The sequence below is a fragment of the Grampus griseus genome, assembly GCF_964374135.1.
Source record: "Grampus griseus genome assembly, chromosome: 3".
Lineage (NCBI taxonomy): Eukaryota > Metazoa > Chordata > Mammalia > Artiodactyla > Delphinidae > Grampus > Grampus griseus.
The window spans coordinates 134,915,983-134,939,313 of NC_139019.1; the positions used below are offsets into that span (position 1 = coordinate 134,915,983).

The following is a 23,331-nucleotide window of genomic DNA, read 5'->3' on the forward strand; positions in this document are numbered from 1 at the left end:
TCCATTGGGTAAAACGGGTAGAATTCTAAACTCCTGAATTGGTGGCCCCTGGTGCCAGGTAGAGTTCTCAAGTCTCAAGTCTCAAGACCTCAAATATCACCTTTCAGGCCTCATTCGGAACATGAAAAAGCCACACAAGTTTTAGGCCCGAGTCCCAGGAAGATCTCAGCACACCTAGCTCCGACTTTGGAGAAACAATACCAGAGACGTCATACCCCCGGCAGGGCCTACCCAACTCAAAAACCCGCCAGCGGACGCATGCGCAGAACGGGCGAGGGACGGAAGCCATCCAAGACTCGCAGGCATCCGTACAGCGGTCACATTCTCGGAAAGGCCTGGTTCCCTCGCCGCGGCGAGGAAGTCCCTGGCAACGTCTACGTAACATCGTTGCCCGGAGAGAAACAAGGGAAGCGACCTTCTGCTCTCTGGCGCGCTTCCGTTTCAAACCCTAACTTCCGGTTCGTTAGCCGGTTCCGGTCCCCGCCTCTCACTTCCGGTCGCCTTGGATTCCGCTGCGGTCGGTTCCTGCGTCCGCTCCTGCCGGTTCCGCCGCGCTCCAGGTGAGGGGACGCGGGGCACCCCGGCGCGCCGTGGGGCTGGGGGACCACAGCTTTGCTGTCTCGAGACCCGGCCTCCACTGTGGCCGGGCGGGCGGGCTGGTGGCTGCTCGTGGGGGCCCCGCCCGCGGCTGCCCATGTTCGCGGCCCAGGCCTCCGGCCCCGGCCGGCTCTTCACAGGGGCCGACGCCCTCCCATCCAGCCTCGTCGCCTAGGTGGAGGGCTTCCGGCGCCTCAGTGGATTTTGCGTCCCCAAACCTTTATTCCTCCCTCTTCTGGGGTTTGTCCGTCTCTCCCTCCTCCCTGTTGAACGGATTCCTGCCCTCTCGGGTTTTGGGGTCTCTGCCTGCCTTCTGTGCTGTCTCATACCAATCACTTCCCACAGCTCTTTCCTCTGCACTCCCTCGCAGTTGCTGCTGCCCTGCTCTCCCGAGGAGGAGTTGACAGTACTTCAACAGTTACCCTTTACTGGGCGTGTTTAAATTTAACTCCCTCCCCTCAATTCCCAAGGTGTTAACTTTTGCTGCTGTTACTTTCAAATTAACCGCCTTTGCTACTTTTTAGTTGTGTGGTCTCGGGCAATTTGTTTTTCCTCTTTTTCAATTTTCTGGTCTGTATAATGAAGACAGTAGTTGTCAGTTTAGGATTGTGAAGATTAAATGAGATTATTCAATTAAGTTGTTGAGCATGTTATCATTTTCCTATCTTCACCACCATTCGTATTGCTTTTTATAGTATACAAAGTGATGTCACGGCTGTTATCGCAGGGATTAACACTATTCTTGTCAAGTAAACATTCCTGCCCTGACTAGGCAAGTCACCACTGTATGTTAGGGAGAAGAATTTACCCAAACAGCCGTTCTTGACTGTAGTTTCACCATAAAGGTGTGCTCCTTGCTTACTTGTTCGGGTTTGATTGCCACATTTACCCCTAAAATCATTTTTCAGTTTATAAATCTGATAGGGTCCGCAGTGATACAAAACATTAAAATTGTGTAAGAAAGAAGGCTAAATGTGAAAACATAAAATGACTCATGCATTTGCATTGCATTGCTTCATTGTTGTTAATGATCTGAATATTGAAGGAATGAGGTTCAGTAACTGAAAAACAGTTTTAAGGACTTTATGCGGTAAAATTTTTTATGGTGTTTGTTTTGTTGTGCTTGGTCCTTTAGAGCAATTGTCAACTTGGAGATCCCACTTGTGGCATGGGTGATGATATTTGTATACTGCTTTACTAAGCATATAGAGCCCATGCCATCTGGCACATTTTTTTTTTAAGGCTGAGAAAATTGAAGAGCCTAGAGCGCTGGCTCTCAAACTTTAGCATGCCTCAGAGATGGGGGGAGGGGGAGACAGAGATTGTTAAAACCCAAATTGCTAGGTCTCTTCTCTCCAGACCCAGTTACATTCCCAACAAGTTACCAAGTGGGGTCAATGCTGTTGGATGGTCTGGGGACCACACTTTGAGAACACTGGTCTAGAGGTGCAGTGACTTGTCCATGCTTACCTAGAGTTCAGGTGATCTCACTTCACATGTTCTGCTCTGCCCAGCACAGTATGCTGTATTAGTGCTATTTGCATTCCTAGCTCTTGTAAATTTTCAGTTTTATTTCCACTTCTCTCAGAAAAATAATATTTAAATGATATTTCAGTTTGACTCAAAAGGGCCATTTGGCTTTTTATTGAGGATTATAAGGTTTGTTAGAGCAAGTTCTCTCCAAATAGAATACATTGCCCTAAAGTAACACACCTTCTTTAAAGTTTTAGTAGAGCAGGTTGTAAACATAGAATAAATGTAAGTGAATTTACAGTGCTCTTTTCTAATGGGCATGTTGAAGACATCTTAAATTTTCAAATTACGTTTGCATGTTAAGATTTATAATTTGCCTTCTTTCTTGCAGTTGGTTGTAATACTTGAAGAGTGAAGTCAAATGTTGTATTAAATATATGACAGCATTTGGAAATACCACTACTTTGAGATTAGAAAATCTAGTTCTCTGACCTGTTGGGGGAACCAACTTATGAAAACTGGTAGAAAGCTTTATGGGGGGAGGAGACCTACATGCTATTGTTGATGAGTGGCAGCTGCTATATAACTTTTGTGTACTTATATCTGTGCCTGTAGGTTTTGTATTTACTGATATTTGGTGCCTTAACTCCTGTAGGTGCAATTCAAGAGAGACAGTTGTGTAAGGGAAGAAAATGAGATTTAGTCAGAAGACTTGTTCTGTTATCAGCTATGTGCCGATGAGCAGATTACATAACCTCTCTAAACCCCTATTTCCTTAATTGTAAAAGAGGGACAGTTCTTATCAAACAACCTTGTTAAAGGAGATTGAGTAAAAACTGTCCAGTGTATTAAATATGAAACAAATAATGGCCATTTACTATTTAGCGCAGTGCCTGGAACACTTCAGTTCTAGTTTTTAGAACAACTTATGTAACCAGTACTTACTTGTTTAGAGCTTACTATGTGCCAGGTAGTATGTGACTTACAAAAATTAATTTATTCCTCTTAAGAACCCTGAGAATTAGGCAGTATTAGCATCCCTGTTTTACAGATGAGGAAACCTAGGCACTAAGAGTCAGTTAGCTTTCCAAGGTTAAATAGCTAATAAGAGGGAGAGCTGACCTCTGAACCCAGGTAATCTGTCTCTAGAGTTTATGCTCTTAACAACTCATTGTCCTACCTTGCAAATGGTAAATGAACATGGACGGTCCATCATGGAGGAACTTGCCAGTAGCATAAACCTGATCAGAGAGGGAGGAATAGTTAGCTCATTTATTGCAGCTTTCCACTTGAACCAGGAGAATCTGATAGAATATTAGGAAGTTGTAACTTTAAGCCAAAAATTGAGAGGGTGGGAGAATTTTAACTTTGACTCCCGATAACTTTTGGCATTCTGATAACATTTCTGTAAGTAGAAAATCCTGTTTCTCTATCATCAAGTTGTAAAATAGGACTCAAATGACAGTTTATAAAACTTAAAGTTGCAAGTTTACATACATCTTTGATATATCTGTTTTAACTTGTGTATGCCTTTCTTTCTAGGTATCTTTCTGAACAAAAGCTGCCTCATCGTATGTTTCAAGGATGGCTCTTCCTATCATTGTAAAATGGGGTGGACAGGAATATTCAGTGACCACACTTTCAGAAGATGATACTGTGCTAGATCTCAAACAGTTTCTCAAGACCCTTACGGGAGTGCTACCAGAACGCCAGAAGTTACTTGGACTCAAAGTTAAAGGTAATTTTCTCCCTTCTTCAAATTTATTGCATTGATATATTTATGAATCTTTATATTAGCTATTATCTGTTCACTTTAATAAGTCTTTCCCCTTGGAGATTTCTTTGATAGGGATATCCCTAAATTTTTTTTGATGGTACAAGTAAGAATATTTAAGGATACCTGAAAATACCACCACTATTAAGATTACTTTTGATTTCCTCTGACAGTTGATGTTTGCTTGTTAAACCTGTGACACGGAAGTCCCAGGTAAACAGTGTAATTTCTTTCTTTCTTTCTTTCTTTTTTTTTAAGACTTATGTATTATTTATTTATTTAATTAAATTTTTTTTGGCTGCGTCGGGGTCTGGTCTTAGTTGCGGCACTCGGGATCTTCGTTGAGGCATGCGGGATCTTTCTTTGTGGTGTGTGGGCTTCTTTCTAGCTTTGGTGTGCGGGTTTTCTTTAGTTGTGGCGCGCAGACTCCAGAGTGCATGGGCTCTGTAGTTTGTAGCATGCGGGCTCTAGTTGAGGCGCACGAGCTCGGTCGTCGTGGCGCGCGGGCTTAGTTGCCCTGCGGCATGTGGGATCTTAGTTCCCTGACCAGGGATCGAACCCGCATCCCCTGCATTGTAAGGCAGATTCTTTACTACTGGACCACCAGGGAAGCCCCCAGTGTAATTTCTAGTATCTGTCTTCTAGCACAGCCTTTTCATTACAGTTTGGGCCTTTTATTCTCCCCAAATTATCTTTTCTGTTTCAAAACTAATAATGATTTGTAAATTATAGGCAGTGTTCACATTCAGTTAAAAGGCATTTTCACGGTGTTTGTCTTATCATTGAATGTTGAGTTCTGAGTAGCAGTAAATGTACAGTTATCTCAGGCACTCAATTTTCAGGACTTTCTGGAAAACAGTCATCTTCATCTTGAACAACAGAATAAAACATGAATTTATTTTGTTTAGTTAGTTGAATTAAAGGTGTTCCTCTAAGAGTTGGGGAAAAATTCCAACCTTGTGTTAATTACTACTTCTTAGTGTGTTAGAAATTGCTAATTCAGCAGTAACAGTTTGTTAATTTAAGGAAAAAAACTTGCTGTGGAATCTGTACCAAACCTTTTAATGTTAGGGTTTTGTGTAATGGGATAGTGAAACCAGCACCTGAACTTTAGTGAGAAAACAGTCATTTGCTTGTATTGTAGGCAAACCTGCAGAAAATGATGTTAAGCTTGGAGCTCTCAAACTGAAACCAAATACTAAAATCATGATGATGGGAACTCGTGAGGAGAGCTTGGTAAATGTTTACTTTTGTTACCATTTGTCCCTTTGAAGATATTATGGTTTATATCACACTGTTGTATCATAGTTTTAATTGTGGTAAAATTGTCAGTTTAGCAGTCGGTGAAAAGTAAAAGCTGCACAATGAATGTGTTATTAACTCAGCAGAAACCAAATACTGGGAAATTTGTTAGTGTATAGCTAGATGTAAGTGTAGTAGTAGTGCTAATGGTCAAATTTAACATGGTAAATCTGCCCAGTGAACATATATAACGAAATATAAAATGTGGAAGTTTTCCCGTAGTGTGTGCTTGCAAGACTCTTGGGCTCAAATCGTACCTCTTATTTGTTTTTTATGCTATGAATGTATTTGTTATGTTAATGATAATATGGCCAAACAAAACTATTTTTCATCTTAATAGGAAGATGTCTTAGGTCCACCTCCTGACAATGATGATGTTATTAACGACTTTGATATTGAAGATGAAGTAGTTGAAGTAGAAAATAGGTGAGTACTTTTCATCATCAAAGAAAATTGGTTGTAATTTGAGAAAAAGTGAATATTTCATCTGATCTTATTTTTCGTTAGGGAGGAAAACCTACTGAAAATTTCCCGCAGAGTAAAAGAGTACAAAGTGGAAGTTTTGAATCCTCCCAGGGAAGGGAAAAAACTTTTGGTACTAGATGTTGATTATACATTATTTGGTAAGTCACCTAAAACTGTGCTCCATCTCTGTTATCCACAATGGCATTTTCCCCTTTTATTTGTTTGTTTTTCCCTTGCAATATTAAATATTTGAAAGCTTTTCTTTTTATTTTAAAAGTAAATCATTTTATTGTAAGGGAAAAAAGAAGTCATCCGTAATCCCAAGATCCAAAGATGACCACTCATATTTTTATGTGCATCTTCCAGGGTGTTTGTATGTATGTCCTTTTTATGTTTACTTAATGATATATTGAACATCACAGTCATTTAACATTCATTGTGAGTTAAATATATGTATTTTTTGGTCAGGCGCTTTTCTAGTTTATGGATGTGTGATAATTTAATCAAGTGATTCCCTATTGATTAACACTTAACATTTTATGATTATTTAAAAATCATTTTTGGTATTTTATTCCTGGTTTTCTATTTAATTATGTTCAAGGCAGATTCTTTTCTTTTTTTTTTTTTGCGGTACGTGGGCCTCTCACTGTTGTGGCCTCTCCCGTTGTGGAGCACAGGCTCCGGACGCGCAGGCTCAGTGGCCATGGCTCGGGCCTAGCCGCTCCGCGGCATGTGGGATCTTCCCGGACCAGGGCACGAACCCGTGTCCCCTGCATCAGCAGGCGGACTCTCAACCGCTGCGCCACCAGGGAAGCCCCAAGGCAGATTCTTGAATTTAAAATTTCATGTCAACAAAAAAAGCAATTTGTTCTTTCATCCTCTAATATTGCCAGAAATGATTAGTTAACTCCTGATATTAGAATGGATTTATTTACCTCTAATCCTTAACTTTAAGTACATGTCATAAGTTAGCGTAAATGTTTTTAAAAAATTGATTATTAAGTTAATCAAACCTGTTATTTTGGTGAAATATGATTATATTTGGTAGGTAAATGGCTAAAAATTGAGTATATGTGGCCCTAGTTTGTTTTTCATATCCTAAAATAACATCTACGTTTTAGAGATTAGATGAGAAAAAAATTTACTGTTTATTATATAAGCCTGAATTCTGGATATTGGTCTTTGCAAATTGAACAGAATTGATCAATTAAAATTGGATTGCAAGAATATTGAATTGTGTGTTTTGAAGACATCCCTTTGTCAGCTGATGTAAGTTAGTCTGAAGTAGTTTGCATTTGAGTGTTTATATTACATTTCAGAAGTTTAATTGATATTGGGTACTTGTCCATGATAATAAACTAATCATCATCTCTAACTGATTTTCTTTTAGACCATAGGTCTTGTGCAGAGACTGGGGTAGAATTAATGCGGCCATATCTTCATGAATTCCTAACATCTGCATATGAGGATTATGACATTGTTATTTGGTGTAAGCTATATTTCTTGTTTAGATTTCCATGAAAATAAGTTGTTCCTTATATTACTCTGCTTTATAAAATGTGACTTAAATTTTATATTTTGCAAATTTCTGATGAAGCATGTTTGACTTTCTTGCATCACAATATAAACTTATGTGCATTTGCCAAATACCGCTGAAATAATTAAATATAGGAAGAGAGTAGATTATGGTGTGAAAAAAAATGGCCTTATTTTCACAAGACCCCACCTTGATTAGGATCTTTTCTTTCTGATCTTTGCTGTAGAATCTTTGATGCTTTAGTATATTGTTGCTTTCTCCTTTCTTCATCACTCTAGTCTCAAAACACTTGGAGAAAGATATGTATTTAAAAAAATTTTACCGTGATGTAGTTCAGAAATAAAGGCAATATGAATTTACTCAAGGAAAATTAATAAAATTTTTATTAAATTTTATTTATTTAATAAATAAAGCAGTGTTACTTTAGCAGGGCTAAAGCAGTGTTACTCAACTTGTGGTCTGCCATTCCAGGAACTTACAGGTCTGTGGTAACAGTGAGTTTGCTCCAAAAAGTAAATTTACTACATTACTGAACTCACTGTTTAGTTCAGGTGACAATCTTTTTGTGGTACGACCTTCTGAAAAGGGAAGGGGAGTGTATTGATTTACATCTCACCTTCCCACAGACATTTAAAGTTACGTCTTGGCAATGTCATAAGCAGAAAAGAGCTATCCTAATTGTGAATTAAATAAAATCCCTAAAGATGGTAATCGTACTAGGTTTTTGATGAGAGGCCACATAGTTGTTCTGCAGTTTGCAAATTTCCTTTGTATTTTCTTTTATTATCAGAGTATCTCAATAGTTTAGTGTTATTATGAGTACATAGCCATTATAATTCAATACATAGTTAAATACATAATTTTCTGGTTTTTAAGATACAGAGGAGAAAGCTTTCTGGGAAATAGGTTTTTGTTCAGCAACTCTGACATCTGAGATGACATTTGAGAAAAAAGTTTATCCTCTAAATGTTATTAGAGTAGACTTAGGGACTTTGAGGACATTTTACAATCATATGCTTAAAATAAATTTTTTTTTTAAATAAATTTCATGGTAGTACGTTGAGAAGGGCACCTCATTTTGGAGCTAAATAGACTAGGGTTTTAATCCTGGCTCTGACCTTACTTTGTGACACTAGGCAGGTCAGTTAATTGCTCTGAGACTTAGCTTCCTCATCTGAGAAATGAAGATAAATAAATCTACATTACAGGGTAGTTGTAAGAATAAAATATTGGTATAGCAACTAGTAACATGTCTGACATGTAATAGTTTCTTAATAATTAGAAACTCTTTTTATTAGCTGTAAATCTTTCTGTTTTTCATGTGGGGATTATAGTCCCAAAATATATATTGAATTAAAAAAATTGTTTTTCCCTGTCGCCTGATTGTTGTCATTGTAGATACATCACTCTCTAAAATTTTAGTTCAACTGACCAGTTTTGCATGTAAGGTGATTTTGGTTCTTGTATGTGTGCTAAAGATTTTTATTTTGAGGACTCAGCTCCCTCTTTGCCCTTAAAATAATATACACACACTCATACACACTTTGAATAATTGAACTCCTTTTTCCATTTTTAAACATTTTACTTTGTAATACCTATATAGTTTAGTCCAATAACTTGAGATGAGTAGGGCACATAAAACTGAAGTTTGAATTTTTATCAGTGTTCTCAGAAGTGGTTGGTGTGTGACAGTGAGCAGGAACGTGACATAGATAGGGTTTGTGAATTTAGTTGCCTCAGACTTCTTGTTAAAAGCTGCTGGACTCAATGAGCACTAAGTTTGCTGAGCCTGGCAAAATGCTAATTTTCTTTAGCATTTTTCGACAGTCTTCAGCCTAGCAGTCTTCAACATAAACTTTTGACACATAACATTAATCTGCTTATATTGACATATATACCTGTGTGTTGCCTGGCAGTAGGAACGCAGAAGAAAATGGAGATCCAGGCACCCTAAATTCAAGTTTAGAACTGATAGAGAACAGTATTAGGGCTGTTTTTAAAAGGGTGGTTAGGTCTTGATTTATGAATTCCTAGGTTCAGAGTTCTTTTGAGCATTGGTTACCTTATCTTTTAGATAAAAGTTGTTTAAATGTTATTGTCTTGAAGACACACTAAAATAAGTTTATTTTTATAAACAGTTAAAAGGAATTTACCATAAATATGCTAGGGATTATTTGTGATGTATTTGAACTTATAGTCTTGCTTAGAAAACTTAACTAATTTATACAGAAGAAAGATTTTTTAAATGAAATTCAAGCTTTTCATACATATTGTGTTATCATTCCTCATGTTTTAGCTGCAACAAATATGAAGTGGATTGAAGCTAAAATGAAAGTAAGTGTTAGAAAACAGTCCATTTAAGAACGTTTTGAAACTGCATTTGTCTTTTTAGAAAGTTCCGAATTGAATTAATTTCATTGTCATTGGAGGGCATTTAGTAGCAAAACAAATGCCAGTATCAGGAGTTAGAGGTGTGTTTAAAGTCTGCTTAATGGTGGTTTGCATTGATTACCTATGTCTTTTTCAAGAAAAAGTACAGCAAAGCTTCCTCTCCTCTTTCTCCCATTTTACGCTAATACTTTCTTTTCCTTCTTTTCTCTGGTGTGTGATACTTAAAGGAGTGATGCTCTTCTAAAATATTAAATTGGGAAGTAACCTGTTTCTGGTAGTACATTGAAAAGGGCCCCTCATTTTAGAGCTAAATAGACTAGGGTTCTTTGGACTATCATTTATCAATTTTGCTTCGTGAAACTAAAATGTTGCTAGTTGTTGAGCAAGGTGTGGTAGCCAGGGGGTAGAAAGTTGGCATTATGGGAAATTATAGCTGGACTTTTCATAAAGCCTGGGATTTTCCACATTATTATATTTTAACCACATGAATATTTGTATTTATAGGAGCTGGGAGTGAGTACAAATGCAAATTACAAGATTACCTTCATGTTGGACAGTGCTGCTATGATAACAGTGCATACTCCAAGGAGAGGATTAATAGATGTAAGAAGTCATTTTACTTTTTATTTAAAGACTTGCTTGTTTTCTGGTGTACTTTTATATTTATATTGATGGAATAAACTACACAGAGTTTAGAAATACATCTGAGTGGATAATAAAGTATCAGTTGAGTTTTGACATAAGATGTATTTCAGGTTAACAGATATGAATTTTAGTGACAAAGTTAAGGATCTTGAGGAAGGACTGTCAAGAAAGGTCATGGTTAATTGTCCTGTGATGATAACAGCACAGTGTTGCTAAAGACAGAGTAGGTGTGAAAAAATACTGAATGTTGTCAAGGAAGATACTAGAAACAGACCAGGACACACTTACCCTGCCCTCTATGAAACTGATAAATAAAAGCAGGTATATCATGATGCACGTACTTTGGGGTTATGTACGTGAAGCCCTAGAGAAAGCAATAAGAACCATCAAGAAAGAGTTGGGCTAAAAAGATTAAGGTTCTTCACTTTGTTTACGTGTCAAGTAACTAGTCATATTATGAACTTCTGCGATCTGCAAGGCCCTGTAATGGGCACTGTTGGGAATAAAGAGATGAGGAGACATGGTCCGTACCTTTTGGAAACACAGACTAATAGGAATTGGGGAGAACTTAGCAAACTAGGAAAGCTTAGGGAAGACAGTATTAAAATTGTCAAAGTCATAAAAGTCATGAATAGAATTATGTGTGTGTAGAGTTTTCAATAAAGGAAATACTGCGTACATCAAGGAAAAGTATAATTTATTACCTACTAAAGTGGTACATGTACAAAGTCTAAACAGTAAAAAGAAGTTTGGGAAGTGTTAAACAGGAGTGTTTATAATAATGAAAAATTAAAGGAATAAAAAGAAATCCTCAATAACAAATCCCTACAACAGTAGGGAGTTGGTTGTACACATTTTTGTTCGTCCATTTAATGGAATGCAGCTAATTATTATTATTAATTTATTTATTTTTGTTTCTGTGCGAGGGCTTTCTCTAGTTGCGGTGAGCGGGGGCCACTCTTCATTGTGGTGCGCGGCCTCTCAGAGCACAGGCTCCAGACGCGCAGGCTCAGTAGTTGTGGCTCACAGGCCCAGTTGCTCCGCAGCATGTGGGATCTTCCCAGACCAGGGCGCGAACCCGTGTCCCCTGCATTGGCAGGCAGATTCTCAACCACTGCGCCACCAGGGAAGCCCCGCAGCTAATTATTTGATGCAGTATTTAGTGCTTCAGAAATTTTTCATGATACGTTATTAAAGTTAAAGAAGTATTTTAGCAGTATTTGCAAACTGTTAGAAAGTAGTTTTTAACCGTTGTTTGGTTCAGGGGTTCCCTTAGCTTTACAAAAGATCTGTGAACTCTTTGAGGTTGCAGCTGTTTATCAGAAAGACTGGAGAAATATATCAGAATATCTAGTTGCATTCTTTGGTACTAACTGGATTATAGGTAATTAAATATTTTCCTTTGTGCTTTTTTGTGTTTTCAGATTTTTTTCTACAGTCAGCAATATTACTTCTCTAATAGAAAACAAGGTAGCTCATGTTTTGGAGAACATATGGTGCTTGACCTAATTGCAGAATGACAGCACTATTTAAGAAGATGTAGGATTTCTAACCCTGGGTGTCATAAAGCTCTTATATTTTTTGAGGCTTTATGTTGGCTAAGAAAACCAAGAATCTGGTTTATTGTGTCAGTTTCTGTATATTTGGCTTCAAGTATTTGGGGGGTTTGTTTCAGTAGTAAACAAATAGTGCAAACAAATACAGCAAATAAAATTTTAGTGAAATTAAAATATTTGAATAACATTTTTTGCAGTAATGAGGACACTAAGAAAAAGGCTTTCTCCGTATTAAAAGAAATTATAGAGGAGAAAAAACATTTTAAAATTAATGACAACGCTTGTCACCATTTATTTCCTACCATTTAATCTCATATAATTATTATTATCATCATATAATCTCACATTACCGTCAACGAGACTACTGCCTTCAGCAAAATGTACTTTTTCTTCTAAAAGTTAATGTATTTAAAATATTTTTGTGAGTGTGTAAAATATGTTCACATGATTCACAAATAAAGTGTATAGTGGAAAGTATTCCTCCCTCCTGGACCCTCCAGCCACTTAACTTTCTTTCCTTCAAGCAATCACTATTATTTCTTGTGTGATCTTGCAGAGAATTTATGCAAGTATCAATAGATATGAATAACTGAGAAATTACCTTTTTGGAGGCTCATTTTAAGAATTCAGAAATAAAAGCAAGAATTTACAAATTACGGTGTTTTGAAGTGAAATAATCAGATGCCCTAGAAATTGTGCACCTATACCACTGAACTAAGGAGAAAGTCCATTTTTCCTTTACAAAATATTTAAATATTGTAATAAAAGAACCAGGTACATTGTCGTTAAGGTTTTCTAGTTTTGAAAACAGACCCCATGTGAAACCTCAAGCCCTGAGGGGACATGTGAATGCTCAGCAGACATCTAAACAAATACTAGATTTTTAAAAAATTAAATACTTTTTTTGATCCCGAATCTTCATATTAAAATTATAGGAAGTCTTATAATGGGCTTAGTTCCATTAGACACGAACAGACCTTTCAGAAGTTGACATTGAGAGATATGTTGTGCCTTACAGTGTGTTGCATCTTGATTCTGTTCTGTTCACAAAGCCAGCCATCACTGACTGCCTCATGGTAAAGGAACGCTCTGGCATAGTTGTGCAGGGCATCTTGCAGTATTTCTGCTTTTAAGAAAGGATGAACTATTCATGAAACTTGAGTTAAATCTAAACATTTATTCTAAGGTAAAGCCTCTTGGTGTTATATGGGGAAAGTTTTCGGAGTTTTACAGCAAAAAAAACACCATCATGTTTGACGACATAGGAAGAAATTTTCTAATGAACCCACAGAATGGACTAAAGGTAAGACATAATTTTACTTGCTATTCTCACATATGCTGGATTATGTAGTAGAACGTTAGCACTATTGAATTTCATAAATTTTTGGAAGTAGTGTATTATCCTGTCAAGAAAAGCTTAAGTGTTTAGAAAAATTCATATAAAATTGAGCATTCTCTCTTTTTGCTTGGTATCTCCTTAGTTAACCAACTCATCCAGATGGTTTGTTTTTCTAATTTTTTTTTACATAAATTTATTTTATTTATTTATTTTTGGCTGTGTTGGGCGTTTGTTGCTGCGTGTGGGCTTTCTCTAGTTGTGGCAAGCGGGGGCTTCTCGTTGTGGAGCACCAGCTCTAGGTGCACAGGCTTCAGTAGTTGTGGCATGTGGGCTCCATAGTTGTGGCTCATGGGCTCTAGAGCTCAGGCTTAGTAGTTGTGGCACATGGGCTTTGTTGCTCCGTGGCATGCAGGATCTTCCCGGACCAGGGCTCGAACCCGTGTACCCTGCATTGGCAGGCAGATTCTTAACCACTGCACCACCAGGGAAGCCCCCATCCAGATGTTTTATTTTCAGTTAGCTCTGTGGAGCAACATGAGCTTACTGACATTGACTTTTAGCATCAAAAGTGAAAGCATCAGACATTCTATTAGGGATACAAATCTTGAATTTCTGATGTTCTAGTTAGCTGGAAAGCTGGCAATAAGGGTATTTTTCCTTTTTTTTTTTTGCCGTGCGCGGGCCTCTCACTGTTGTGGCCTCTCCCGTTGCGGAGCACAGGCTCCGGACGCGCAGGCCCAGCGGCCATGGCTCACGGGCCCAGCTGCTCCGCGGCATGTGGGATCTTCCCGGACTGGGGCACGAACCCGCGTCCCCTGCATCGGCAGGCGGACTCTCAACCACTGCGCCACCAGGGAAGCCCTGATTTTCCTTTTTAAACTGAAACTAATAAAAGGTTTTTGAAAATTCATATAGTGTAAGTGGAGAGCTTAGAATTATGAAATGCTAGAGCTAGAAGGAACCTCAGTCATCTTTTATAGAAACAATCTGAGGATCAGAAAGTTCATGACTTGCCCAAGGTCATGATTGTAACTGGTTAATGATAGAATTTGAGTTAGAACCCAAGTAACTTGGTTTCTAGGCCAGTGTTGATCTTAGCATTAAGTCACATGCAATCTTATGTAGGCATCATAGTGATACTTAACCCTGGTAGCAGCGTAAAATTGGTAAGAGAGAAATTTGAAACTTAAAATTTCTGGTACCTGTGGTTGCCTATGTGTAAATACATTATGAAAATGGAAAAGATAGCTCTATATTATGGTACAATGCAAATGGAGTCTCCATTTGAAGTGTAAATCCTGATACTAAGATACTTTTAATTTCAGTCCTGAACTTTTCCACCAGCTGAATTCTTTTTTTTATGTTTTTTTTAAATTAATTAATTAATTTATTTTGGCTGCGTTGGGTCTTCGTTGCTGAGCGCGGGCTTTCTCTAGTTGCAGTGAGCGGGGGCTACTCTTTGTTGCAGTGCGTGGGCTTCTTATCGCGGTGGCTTCTCGTTGCAGAGCACGGGCTCTAGGTGCATGGGCGTCAGTAGTTGTGGCACGTGGGCTCAGTAGTTGTGGCTCGCAGGCTCAAGAGCACAGGCTCAGTAGTTGCGGCACACGGGCCTAGTTGCTCCACGGCACGTGGGATCTTCCCGGACCAGGGCTCGAACCTGTGTCACCTGCATTGGCAGGCAGATTCTTAACCACTCTGCCACCAGGGAAGTCACTACCAGCTGAATTCTTGATAACTTTAAAAGACGAGAGAAAAACTTGAAGAAGGTAGATTTTTGAAGCTCTCCATACAGACTGTTGATGTCGTCTTTAGTGTACAATGAGGATAGTTTAGGGACTGAATATTAATCTAGGTAGTGAATTGTCACAAATATAAGAGCTGTTGACTTGGAAGAAAAGTACTTGGGGTAGACTGGTGATTATTCTGTCCTTTAAAAATGATTTCTGTTTGAGGCTTTAGGAGAAGTGCTTTTCCTGTGTGTAGTTTACGAGGTATAAGGTACAAAAGTATGTTCTTCAGTCTTGAGGAAAGATTCAATTGATCTAAGCCAAATTTTGTATGAAAGTAGTGGTGTCTGTACTGGAAAGGAGGTAAAGTCATGGTATTTAAGGAATGATTAATTTTTTTTTAACTGAGGTATAATATTAGTTTCAGGTATACAACATAATTTGTGATTTGATATTTGTTTATATTGTGAAATGATCACCACAGTAAGTCTAGTTAACTAACATCTGTCACCATACATAGTTACAGAATTTTTTCTTCGGATGAACACGTTTAAGATCTGCTCTCTTAGCAACTTTCAAATATGCAATATGGTATTGTTAACTATAGTTGCTGTGCTATACCTTACATCCCCATGACTTATTTATTTTATAACTGGAGGTATGTACCTTTTGACTCCCTTTACCCATTTCTCCCACCCACCCATCTCTGGCAACCACCAGTATGTTCTTTCTGTTCTCTGTATGTATGAGCTTGGCTTTATGTATGTGTTTTGTTCTTGTTTTTGTTTTTAGATTCTACATATAAGTGAGACAGGGAATGATTTTTGAGAAGAACTTTAACTTAAAAAAAAAATTATTACTTTCATGTGTGTTTTTAGAAGAAACATTATTTTCCCAGCCAACATTTGGGCCCTCCTCATCTCTGGATGCAGACAGATGATGATATAAATTTCTAGTTCTTCATGTTACTTTAGAGCAAGTTGTTTGTTTGTTTGTTTTTTAGCAGAGTACTCAGTAGAATCATTGAAGGAATTCCTAAAAATATGTACGTTTCTGCCTCCAAAAATTCTAATTCAGGAGAGGTATTTTTAAGCATTCTACAGGTAATCTCTCGCATGTCTCCTTTTGAAAGCCTCTTTTAAGAAGGTAGTAATTAATGATCTGCCCACATTGACATAGAAGTGGTTTTGAAATTGTGAAATATTCTAAATTCTGTTTTGTTATCACAGTTCCATAATGTTTCTGGTAGAAATCTCAGAGATTTCACAGAGATCTTAAAGACTGCTTATTTTTAAAGTAGTTAACTTCTAATATAAGCTTGCTAATCATAAGGTTTGAAATATATAACATAGGAGGCTTTGTCAATTATGAATATAGTACTGAACTAAAGGAACTTGAATTTTGGTCATGGATTAATCAGTAGTTACTCTGAACTTCACTTTTATTATCTATATAGGGAAATGGTGATTTAAGAGAATGCAGATAATCTAAACATTCTTAATTTCCTAAAAATGTTTTTTGATATGAGACAGAGGTGGTAATATATGTTGCCTGCCCTTCTAGTGATCACTTAGATCATTCTTGAAGAATGGAACAGTGATTATACTGAAACAATTAAAGTCAGGTGAATTTTTCCCACTTAACTAGTTTAACTTTTAGATCCAGAATCTTTGGGGTATTTTAGTTTTGTTATTTAATAGTGCTTAAGACCAAATGTTTAGAAAGTAAAAGTAACTTAGCAGGGCCTTGGGTTGAAAATCTTATTTACCAGCCACTGACTCTGTACTTTCTCTTTCAGTCTAATCCCTTCTGCTTCTATACTTGGAATCACTTTGGTACATTGTATATTAATAGTTTAGAAGTCAATATGTTGCCTTTACAATCTTTTTAAATGAGGGAGTACTTTAAAACATTACAATATTGCCCAGGATTATGCTGAAACTCATTTCACTACATTCTGATATCATGCCTATTTACACCTAGCTGTAGGGCTTAAGCAGGTCCCTGCAGAGAGTTTTCTTGATCTCCTGCAGTCACTGCTGCTGCTGTGAAGCAGCACTGCCCGCACTGCCTGTTTGGAATTAGGATCTCCTACAAGAGTTTGCTTCTGTGCAGACTCTGACAGCTCTTATTGGTGCCCTTCAGCCAGAGCTCAACTGACTAACAGCTGTGGAGGTCCTTGGCCTTAAACTGTTCTGATGTGAATAGAACCTGGAACGTATGGGAAACTTTTCTTCTGTCCGTTTCAAGCTGGTGGTGTGTTTTTCCAATGACAGAGAAGTAAATAAAAAAATATTTAAAACCTCTGCTCTTGATAGATACGGTAACGACTCCTATGGGCTCATTGTTCTCAACAGGTGACAATGATTAAATGTCATCTGTTTTTAAATGTCACTATGTAAAAGTGACCGGTTTGCATTTTCTCCCAATCACAATAAGGATATATTAATGCTTTACTAAAATGATTTATTCAGTACTTACAGGCATATGTGTGATTTTTAAAAGATATATTTTTTTTATAATGGAAAAGTTCAAACATAAAAAGAACTACATTGAATTGTATAAACTAACCCCCATTGTATGCATTATCCTGTTTAAACAACTTGTTAATTCATGGATGTTTGCTCTATACCTTACCTACTTCCCTCTCTTTGATATTTTGAAGCAAATCCCAGATACATTATTTCATCTAAAATTAGTTAAAAGTTTTTGAAATGCTGTCTTGAGTGCTATATAGATGAGCTGGTGTCTTTAAAAAAGTAGAACTCTTTATTGGAAGTGTAACATAAAGAAAAGTGCATAAAATGTGCAGTTTAACAAATTGTTTTACATAGAACATATGTAACTACCATTCAAGTCAAGATGTAAAAGCCCTTACTAATTATAGTCTTCAACCCTGTCCACCATCCTGACTTTCATGCTTTTGAAATGAATACTTTTTATCATAAAATACATTGAACTTAAAAATTTAGAAAATATGGCTGATTTTTATGGGAAAACTCATATAATTAAAAATATTTTAATGGAGACTTTACTGATAAAAATGCTTATGATAAAATGTGAGTGAAAGTAGGTTATACAAATGTGTAATATTATAGCTATATAAAAATTTCATAGAAAATACTGATGTAAAATCATCAGTGTTAAAATTTATCTCACTCCTCTGTAGATCCAGCATGTATTGGGTACCTTTTTATGAATGAAGTGATGTGAATGAGATTATTTAATTAGTAAGAAGCAACTGGATTGATAGAAGGGGGAAAAGTCTAAGCAGTTTTGCAAAGTAGAGAAGCCACATAAGGTTCAAGTGCTATAAGACAGCTGGTGTTGTGAGGTTCAGACTGAAAAGATAACAGAAGGTAAATTAAGTGGAAGAACTTCTACTGTAAACATACCATGACTGTCAGTGAGATAATGTAAAAGTAATTCTTAGTATTGACAGCCTTGGTGATATTTTAATCTCATTAACTGTAATTTAAGTGATAAAATAGTGTAGATTTGTACTAGTTTTCTTACTACAATGTGAAGTGTTGGATAACGTTTGTTTTCTAATAGATAAGACCTTTTATGAAAGCACACCTAAATCGAGATAAAGACAAAGAACTTTTAAAATTAACCCAGTACCTCAAGGAAATAGCAAAATTAGATGACTTTTTGGACCTAAATCACAAATATTGGGAAAGGTAAGTGCTATTTGCTTATTCATTTCTTCTTTACATTAATGAATGAAAAATTGTCTGGCAGCTCTGGTATACACATAACTCTTATTTTTTGTTTAAAATGGGTGAATTCTAAAGCTATTTTCTAATCCAGTGACATCTACCCTGGAAGTATTTTTCCCTTTCTCTTAACCTCTAACTTGTTCATAAACCCACATCTCTTAAGATCTTTAATACTTCTCTACTAGAGAGGATTTAAGAGACTAGTACATGTTTGTGATACTACCTGTTAATTATTTTGTGACATTAAATGGGTCACTCTTTTATGAATCTGTTCTCATACTGTAAAATAATGTCAGGATAAAATAAAATATACTAAAAAGTTTTCTGTTAAAAATTACAAGTAACCTCTGTGTAGCAGAAAAAATAGAAAATTTATTCCTTTAGGGAAACAGTTACTTGTGATTATGAAAGATAACCACTGTTACCAGCTTGGTGTCTAGTCTTCTAGTCTTTTTTTCTGAGCGCAAACATAAGTACAAATCTACATATGGACTGCATGTAAACGTCAAGATTTTGAGGCAGGAAAGACCTCTGGAGAAGTGAACAGGATTATTATGTACTGCAAGTACTTTTTTGGAAGTAAATCTTTGAAGAGCTGATTTCACCAATACAGCAACAAAAGAAACTTCATGTAATATAACACTTTGGCTTTTCAAATTACACTTTTGGCTTTTCAGATCACTCATATACTTATGTACTTATATACCTACATAATACTTATTTATAAACTTCTTATTAGAGTCTCATAATCCTATTAGGAGGGTAAGGCTGGCATTTTTTTTTTTTTTTTTTTTTTTTTGCGGTACGCGGGCCTCTCACTGTTGTGGCCTCTCCCGTTGCAGAGCACAGGCTCCGGATGTGCAGGCTCAGTGGCCATGGTTCACGGGCCCAGCTGCTCCGTAGCACGTGGGATCTTCCTGGACCGGGGCACGAGCCTGTGTCCCCTGCATTGACAGGCGGACTCTCAATCACTGCACCACCAGGGAAGCCCAAGGCTGGCATTTTTATCCACATTTCCTGTAGATGGTGTAACTAAGTCATAGAGATAGTAAATGCCACAGTTTGAGCAAGTTTTACCATCAAAACTTGTCCAGGTCTCCTGATTTTAAGAACTCTTTCCCCACCCCCATAGATCTGAGTGTATAGTAATTCATAAATGTGAGAAATAGAGATGTAAAAATTTTAATTTGTTGGTAGACTCCTATAAAATAATATGAAGAAAAATTTGCTTGGTGAATTAACATCTTTGCATCTTTACACTCTTGATCAGAGTTCTTTAGCAGCTTTGGCTCACTACCTTTATGCAAGAAGATCTTCAAATGGACTTTTAGTTTTGGGGGGAAATTATAATACTAGTTAATATATTGCTTTCACATTTGGAAGTAAGGCAGTGTGGAGTGATAGTGTGTAGCCTCCAGAGCCTTGTTTTCAATCTGAACTCTGCCACTTTCTTGCTGTATGAACTTGGGCAAACTGCTTAACCTCTCTGTGACTGTAAAATAGAAATAAGTTCTCACTGAACACTCAGAACTGTTGTGAGGACTAAATGAATTAATGCATGTACTTAGAACAGTGCTTGGCACATAAACAACACATGTTAGCGATTATTAACAGTTATTACTTACCTTGAAAAGTTTTGTTATTAAAATAAACAACTTTCTTTAGGGAGGAGAGTTAGATTGTTAAGTTAAATTTAGTGTGATACAGCTTAGACATCTTATTTTATTTCTTGCAGGTATCTCTCAAAGAAGCAAGGACAGTAGTTACAAGCTATACTGGCAGTTATTGAAGATACTTGAGATCCATGAACTTCTTTTTGCTTTTATGCTAAAGATCATTATGATAGTGCTGGACACTGCAGCAAATATCAGACTGCTTATACTTGGTCTTCCAGTTTTTTGTAAATTTAATTTTATATTTTTTGAAGATCATAGCAATACGCCAAAAAAAAAACACAAAAAAACCCCACCTTTTCCCCCCTGTATGAATATACTGTAACTCTTGAAAAATATTTTCTCCAACATAGAGTACTGAGTTTTATTCCCACACACACACACAAAAGTGGACAAAAATGTATGCTTAACAATGTCATTTTGTGACTTTGGAAATAAGTATGTCTTGTGTGTTTGTCTCACTGTGTTGTTGTCTAAGCCCAAACCCACCTTGAAACTACTGTTTTTAAAACCAAAAAAAGAAAAGTTTTTAGTAAGGAACCTAGTTTAGTATGCTTAAAACCACTGAGAGTTTTTCTTATTCCTTTGTCATAAACACAATTTCTCTTATTACTCCACTACCTACATCTCTAAATTCTGAGCTGTCTCAGTTTGGTGTGTATGTGTGTCAGTGTTCTTTGAGTAAAACTGGAAAACGTCTGCTCTGATACAGATATGTCATAGTGTGACAAATAGAAAACATGAGACTGAGGAATGAAACTAAGGAACAAGAGTGTGTTTCTTTGTGGTGGCCAAGTAGAAGCACTCCTGCCTAAAACCGTTGTCCTAAAAGCAGTTAAAGGCAGTACATTTTAAAATGGGACGTATCACTGGTTCAGTCCTAAAAAGCATGAACAAAAAGTTTTTGTTCTGTTCCAGCTCTGTCTTCTCTAAGTGCAAACACTGTGTTGCAGTGAAAATATCTAGCCATAAGATTAACGAAATTTATTTGCAATGCTTTTGCCTGCAGATATGTATTGTGACCACTGTTTTGTGTTGACAGTATTGCTTTATACAGTTCTTCTATTTGAAAGGAATCTGGTTCTTTCAAATAAACATGGTATGTATTGTTCTTACGGGGGACTATTTCAGTGGTGTAAATAATAAATTCCTTTTCTTAAAACATCAGTTATCTGCTCTGTATTATCCCAAATATTTTGCCTCTTTGTTGAATCATGAAACAAACACTAGGTTCAGGCAGGCATCTCTTGAAAAAAATTAAATATATATGGTTTTAAAAGTTTGGGAACCCCTAATTAAGATGATTCAATGAAAACGTCTTAATTATGAGGCTCAATTTAAATATTTAAGGATCGAATAGAATTTTTTAAAGCATTTCATTGGCACATTTTCCCAGTGTGAAAAGTAGTTTATTATTCCAAGGTAAGGAAGGCTTTATCCTTTTTAAAAAACTGAACACTTAAAACTATTTATATAGGTTGATAAAGAGCAAACATTTTCTAAATCAGTATAAACTGAACTGCAAAAATTAGCAAGCCTCAGGAAGCAAAGCAAAGTAGGTTCTAAAAAAAATATATTTTCTGCCATTAGGTGGTGCCCAAACCAAAGTTTATTAGCAGGTATGCTAAATTAAGCAGTCCTAGGAGAACTTTGTCAGCTTATTGAAATCACATGTCTTTGTGTGGTTAATACATTCATAGAGTGTGAGAATTTTAGTGTGTCTTATGTGTCTCATAATTTATTGAACAGATCTATCTCTGTATTTCTATGTATGTGGCGTACACAGCAGAACGAGGAGATGACTTAATTCAGATGCATGTTTTAGTGAAATAGCAAATTAATTTTATGATGTATATGTTCCAGACTTGCAAACAATTAGTGCCTAATAAAGTATATTTAATCTAAAAACTGCAGAACATCATTAAATCTTTGATTTAGAAGGCAGTTTGAGACCTGGTAGCCCCTCAGGTCCTTTATGAAAATCAAGTTACTGGATTAATGATAGCTGTAGGATTTACTCAGTTTTAAAGGTAAAGAATAGATAAGCAGGTCATTACAGTAAGGAACTGAAACATGATCTTCATTCATAGAAAGGAAAATGGTTGTCTTTTGGGAGGAGGTGGAGCTGTGTGGGAATAGGGATTGGTAAGGAAGGGTATGCAAAACAACAACAACACATGGGAAAATGCAAATTATATAGGGTTTTTCTTGGTTTTTTAATGAGTTAGTTGCCAAGAATAGTAATAAAATATGTGAATAGTGAATAAACTCGTTGAGCATTTTTCTCATCCCAAGCAATCAACAGAACTCTCTCAAGGAACAGATTGTTAGTTTTCCCTAAAGTATTGATATATCAAAATTTATTAATCTGGGCTTCCTTGGTGGCACAGTGGTTAAGAATCTGCCTGCCAATGCAGGGGACACGGGTTCAAGCCCTGGTCCGGGAAGATCCCACGGAGCAAATAAGCCGCAGAGCAAATAAGCCCGTGCACCACAGCTACTGAGCCCGTGTGCCACAACTACTGAAGCCCATGCATCTAGAGCCCGTGCTCTGCAACAAGAGAAGCCACCGCAGTTAGAAGCCCGTGCACCGCAACGAAGAGTAGCCCCCACTCACTGCAACTAGAGAAAGCCCGCGTGCAGCAACGAAGACCCAATGCAGCCCCAAATAAATAAAACTAAAAAAAAAAATTATTAATCTTATTAGCTGGAATAGCAGCCCAAGTGGTGTCTCTAGAGATTAAGTGCTTAGATATTTATGTAAGGATATGCTGGGTTTAATTTTATTTTTGGCTGCGTTGGGTCTTCGTTGCTACGCTCAGGCTTTCTCTAGTTGCGGAGAGCGGGGGCTACTCTTCCTTGTGGTGCGCGGGCTTCTCATTGCAGTGGCTTCTCTTGTTGCGGAACATGGCCTCTAGGCGCACGGGCTTCAGTAGTTGCGGCACACGGGTTCAGTAGTTGTGGTGCACGGGCTTAGTTGCTCCGTGGCATCTTCCCGGACCAGGGCTCAAACCCGTGTCCCCTGCATTGGCAAGTGGATTCTTAACCATTGCGCCACCAGGGAAACCCGATATACTGGTTTTTAGAATTGCCTTGGAAAAGCTGTGTGGGGCTGTGTGGGAATGCTAAG

At 37.2% G+C, this 23,331-nt stretch overlaps 1 protein-coding gene across 1 annotated transcript; it reads left to right on the forward strand.

Annotated features, from left to right (window-relative positions):
• The first annotated feature begins 497 nt into the window (after positions 1-497).
• Positions 498-22,076, forward strand: UBLCP1 (ubiquitin like domain containing CTD phosphatase 1). The gene is made up of 11 exons (XM_082650579.1): positions 498-560; positions 3,613-3,808; positions 4,989-5,080; positions 5,487-5,572; positions 5,654-5,769; positions 7,002-7,100; positions 9,445-9,482; positions 10,044-10,142; positions 12,927-13,043; positions 18,362-18,489; positions 20,264-22,076. The coding sequence occupies exons 2-11, from the start codon at positions 3,655-3,657 to the stop codon at positions 20,289-20,291; spliced, it is 957 nt and encodes a 318-aa protein (XP_082506705.1). The 5' UTR covers positions 498-560; positions 3,613-3,654; the 3' UTR covers positions 20,292-22,076.
• Positions 22,077-23,331: the final 1,255 nt, after the last annotated feature.

Coding starts and splice junctions, on each gene's coding strand:
- UBLCP1 (XM_082650579.1), top strand. CDS start 3,655: ATGGCTCTTCCTATCATTGTAAAATGGGGTGGACAGGAATATTCAGTG. Junction 5,081..5,486: donor GAACTCGTGAGGAGAGCTTG/GTAAATGTTTAC, acceptor TCATCTTAATAG/GAAGATGTCTTAGGTCCACC. Junction 18,490..20,263: donor AATCACAAATATTGGGAAAG/GTAAGTGCTATT, acceptor TATTTCTTGCAG/GTATCTCTCAAAGAAGCAAG.